This window comes from Aplysia californica, unplaced genomic scaffold (assembly GCF_000002075.1).
Source record: "Aplysia californica isolate F4 #8 unplaced genomic scaffold, AplCal3.0 scaffold02602, whole genome shotgun sequence".
Taxonomy (NCBI): Eukaryota; Metazoa; Mollusca; class Gastropoda; order Aplysiida; family Aplysiidae; genus Aplysia; species Aplysia californica.
The window spans coordinates 1-4,735 of NW_004799872.1; the positions used below are offsets into that span (position 1 = coordinate 1).

Here is a 4,735-nt window from a genome sequence, read left to right on the forward strand (position 1 = left end):
CTTCCGGCGGACACTTTTTTGGCTGAGTAGACCATCTTGTTATGTACTATCTTTGATGTAACATAAAATAATATCATGGTCTAACTGTATTCGATACTGTTGGCGATTACACCAAGATAAGCTGTAGGCCTAACAAAGAAATATATTGTATAGCCTAGGCCTAGGCTAGTAAAATACTAGTCCTAGTCGCTGTTCCCCAGTCGCCGTTCCCCTGTAAAATGACGTCTGCAGTCGCTGTTCCTTGGCGCAGCGAGTCTCTACAATCTGTTCCCCTAATTTAATTCATGTTTGTAACATGTGGAAGTGATATGTGCAGAAAAAGATTTATTCAAATGATACACTTCGCTCTGCTTTTTTTTTCCCTGGGCACACCCTGTACTTGATGTGATAATCTTACGTGATGGTTTTCCCATTAAAACATATTTTTTAAATACTAAGTATTGTTTTATGTTAATTTGCGCTTTTGCTATGTAGCACGCGTATAAAGCGGAAAGGGGGGAGTCAGCTGGGGTTGACAGCAAGCTAGATGTGATAAAACTAGATCTAGAGCCAATAGACAGATGTTACTCGGTACAAAAAAATCGGAATGTGATGGACTAAGCCCTCAAGCTTATTACCGAGATATTACGTTAGACTTGTGTTGGGTTTCTTTTTTGTCATTGTTTTTGTTTGTTCATTCGTTGCTATCGTTTTTATTGTTGTTATAGTTGTTGATGTATTTTGTTTTTGTCTTGTTTTGGGGGTTTGTTTGTTTTTTAAAAGAAAAATTGACATTTATTAACAGAGTGTCATCGACACGCTGTTCTAGTGCCCTAAGTCTAGAAACAATAAGTTTTAGGAGAGAGGAAAAAAACCATTATATCTTTCTTTTTTTTTTAACGAACCCTGCTCTATGAAAATCGGTGAAAAAAAAACAACCGAAAGATAAATGCTTTATCTACTGGTCGACATGAATCTTCTCATGAAAAGATGTATTTAAATTATGAGATGTATAACTGAGCACATTGCTCGATCCACTTTTGGCACTGATGAAATGGCAATGTATCGAACTACCATACACTATTTTATTGCGTTACCACTTTGATTAGGCAGAGACTTTGGCTATGCGTGTCAGTTAAACTATACTGAACGTAAAACTCTGAAGGATTAATGATAATGTACTATATTAGTAACATCACATCATGGTAGATTTATAATAGAGATTTAAGAAATAATGTCCCTTCCAAACACAGAGGACGGGGGTCACGAAAAACAGTTAGAATATGTTTCAAGCTGCTCATAATGAAGCTGTAGTCTTGCACACATGACGTGTATAAAACAATTAACGGCGGTTTAGTTTCTAACCGACACACCACACCCCCTTCTCCACAAATTTCAGGATCACGCGGCGGCAGATGCATACATTCAAGAACCAACCAAGAAAGATACAAAAGAGTTTTATAGCTTTCAAAAATCAGTGGAAGACTCCTGCATAGAGTTTGAGATATCCGTCAAGTGTATCATTTTTTTATTATTGTTAGCTGTAAACGTTTGTTCCATGTAGTTGTGATGTGGACAGTGGAGACAGATTTGAGACCATAGTCATAGAAAACTATGACAGTACATGAAACAAAAGGGAAAAAAACAGACTTTTAAACCATTTGGATAGGCTTGTCAAATCGTTATCCTGCCCCCAAAGTGAAACAGTGAAGCTTTAATTCAGTCTAGTCAAATTATTTATTGTTTTGGCACGTTTTACGTCTACTCCCGGGGAAGTTTCTTTGTTTATTCCGCAGGAGAAAATGTTAAACCTCAATCTATGAAGACATTTGCTGGTGTATAATAATGTTATGAGAAGCCCGCATATTTTCTGTTAATCTACCTTTTCTCGGAGTAACAAAGCTCCTATGGGTTGGGGGTTGTTTAACCCATCATAATATCGTCCCTTTCGGCTCAGCATCAGGTTCTTCTTGACCAGTCTTGGATAATGTGCAATTAATTATTATCCCATTTTTGTCACCAGCACCTTAATCTTTACAATGCATTGTGCACATATTCGGTATATTTATCAGAAGCTCTTCGTAAAATGCCTTTAAGGTACAGGCCATTGTCTGGGGGGAATTGCCATGTGATGGTCTTAAACCAAACACTTCGAGATAATGCTGCCTAGCAGACTGTGAGCTCAGGACATTTCGCCTACGTCAATATGACGAGTTGAGGATTAAGATTTAGGACATTACCGGCGTCTGGCGTCAGTGTAGTAGTGGGGCATCAGTATACAGGAGCATGAACAAGTTCTCACGTGAGTTTTAAGAGCTGAACGACATTTCAGCATACCTATCAAACTTTTCGATTTCGACGAAAATAGTTCATCATAATTATTATGTTACTCTTTACAGAAAAGGACTCTGTAGATTCCCGACAAAATCAGAAGAACCATGCACCATGGGATGACTTTGATTACTTGCAAATCGTGGTCTACGACCTTCATGGGCAGGCCAGAGGAAGGCTTGTGCATGGCAGCGCTATGGAAGAGATAATGGAGCTAGGGCAAACTGTGTACTCGGGTAAGTTGATTCGAGACTAGCGAGCATTGCATCGGACTTATGATCGCAAGACGGGAGTTCGATCCCGGGCCCTTCTAAACTGAGCAGGGTATTTAGAGAAATCTTCCTAAATTTGGAATTTGCATTTGGTATATGAGTTGCAGTACTGAAAATGAATGCTCAGAAGTGGACAGTTAATATTTCTTCTTATGAACAAGGAGATGTCAAAATTATCCTATGTAAAACCCAACAGCAACTTTGCACTCAGAAGCATTAGAACATAAAGAAAGGTTCTGAAATGTTATTTTCAGTGAGAAGGCTAAAAACTAGGTAAACGTATTTACTTTGATCTTACATTGTCAATGGAACATCAAATCAACCAAATGTGTAAACAAATTTTAATGTATTGTTAAAAAAAGAGGAAAATTCTCCCCTGATCCTCATCTCAGCCTTCATTTTATCAAGACTCTACTGCAATTTTCTTTTTGCCATTTTAAGTTTGGAAATGATTAACAGACTGCAGAGGTTAAAAAACAGCTACCTTAACCCCACCCACAAAAAACAACGCATCACAACTCATTCTTTCAAGTCAAAAATATACCTGCCTGCCTGTACTACAGTTTTACTGTATTTATATAGTGGTGTCCAAAAGAAACTTGAAAATGTAATCTCCCAATGATCTTGTTATAGCCTTGTACTACCAGCTCATGCAGTATACCTATTTAAGGCTACATAAATACTGCATTATTTGACGTATTAATATTTCATCTATATTAGGAGACGCCCGAGATATGGTCACTCAAAATTGACTTTTAAAAATCAGGCTTGGCAAAATTATGCAAAATCAGAGAAACGTAAAAGTATGTTTGCGCGTATATTGAGGTGCATCAAAATAGGTTGAATGGACTTGTTTTGAATATCAAATGAAAAGAGAATATTATTTTCTCTGCAATGAACAGTATCTTCTGAGGATATTTTCAAACAGATTAGAAGACAGAGCAGTTACAAAAGACCAAGCAAAACCTGGACTTAACCGTTACATGACGAGTTCATTAGTTTAAACTTTGTTATGGTTTAGGGGGTATTGTTTTCGTGCCGAGCACGAACCTTTTTCGCACATGGACTGTGTTAGTTAGATTTGGGACATAATCATGTATCAGTGAGGAACAGAGGTCACGACATTGTCATGGTTTTGGGTGGTTTGAAGTTGAATGAACAAAACCGCCCTCGCGAGAATCACTTGATGGCTTGGTTTAGAGAGCTACGTCCTGCAAGTGTGGAACATAATGTCTTACCCTCATTTTGGTCATGGTATCATTCAAGTAGACATCTCCAGGCAGAGCAAAGCATTTTCTAACAGGACCACTACACAATTCTTAGAAAACCAAATCAAATCAACGTTGGATTGGTCACCAGTAAAGAGCCCCGATATGAATCCTGCAGCTATGTGAAGTCCTATGAAACAGCAGTTAAAGAAACGCGACCTTGCTCCCATTTCAGACCCTTTGTTTGCAACTCTCTGTGATATTTGGGATGAGAAGACAAATAGGTATGCCCAAAGAGTTCGTGGACTACACAAAACCAATTGCCCCAAAGCAAAATGACAATTGGTACATTTAACATTAGGATTAGGTCCAAGTATTGCGTGGTATTTGTGATTGCTCTGTTTTCTATTTTTGTTTGAAAGTAGATCTATCGTGACAAACATGTAATGAAATGGTGTTTATTGCTGAGACTAAGTTCTCCATTCATTGGATATGCAATGTATGTCCATTCTATAAATAACGATGCCCCTCAATACACGATCGAAGACAACTTTTTACGTTTCTTTGATTCCGTACAATTTTGCCAAGCCTGATTTTTTAAAGTTAATTTTGAGTGACCATATCTCGAGCGTCTCTTAATATAGCTGAATTATTACTGTGTCAGACGATGCAGAATTTATTCAGCTTTAAATTGATATGCTGCATGAGTGGGTAATGCAATGTGATTACATTTCCAAGTTTCTTTTGGAAGCCACTGATAATACCAAGTATAGATGTACAGAAAAGTGGGAAGATATGGAGTGACCTCAAGGGACTAGCCCAGGATAGGGAAGGGTGGAAAGTGTTTGTTCATGGCCTATATCCAGATCCAGTTTAAGAAAGGCAATGATGATATGATACCATAGGTTTTAACTGATTCTTCGGCCGTTATCGTGACAATTCGTT

The 4,735-nt window shown here is 38.0% G+C and overlaps 1 protein-coding gene across 1 annotated transcript in view; it reads left to right on the forward strand.

The window, feature by feature from the left end:
- Window positions 1-1,543: 1,543 nt before the first annotated feature.
- Window positions 1,544-4,735, forward strand: part of LOC106014115 — a gene marked incomplete at both ends in the record, with an annotated part of 4,679 nt that continues 1,487 nt past the window's right edge. The window contains 2 exon segments of the mRNA XM_013091168.2: window positions 1,544-1,599; window positions 2,379-2,546. Coding sequence (XP_012946622.2) covers window positions 1,544-1,599; window positions 2,379-2,546 — 224 coding nt within the window.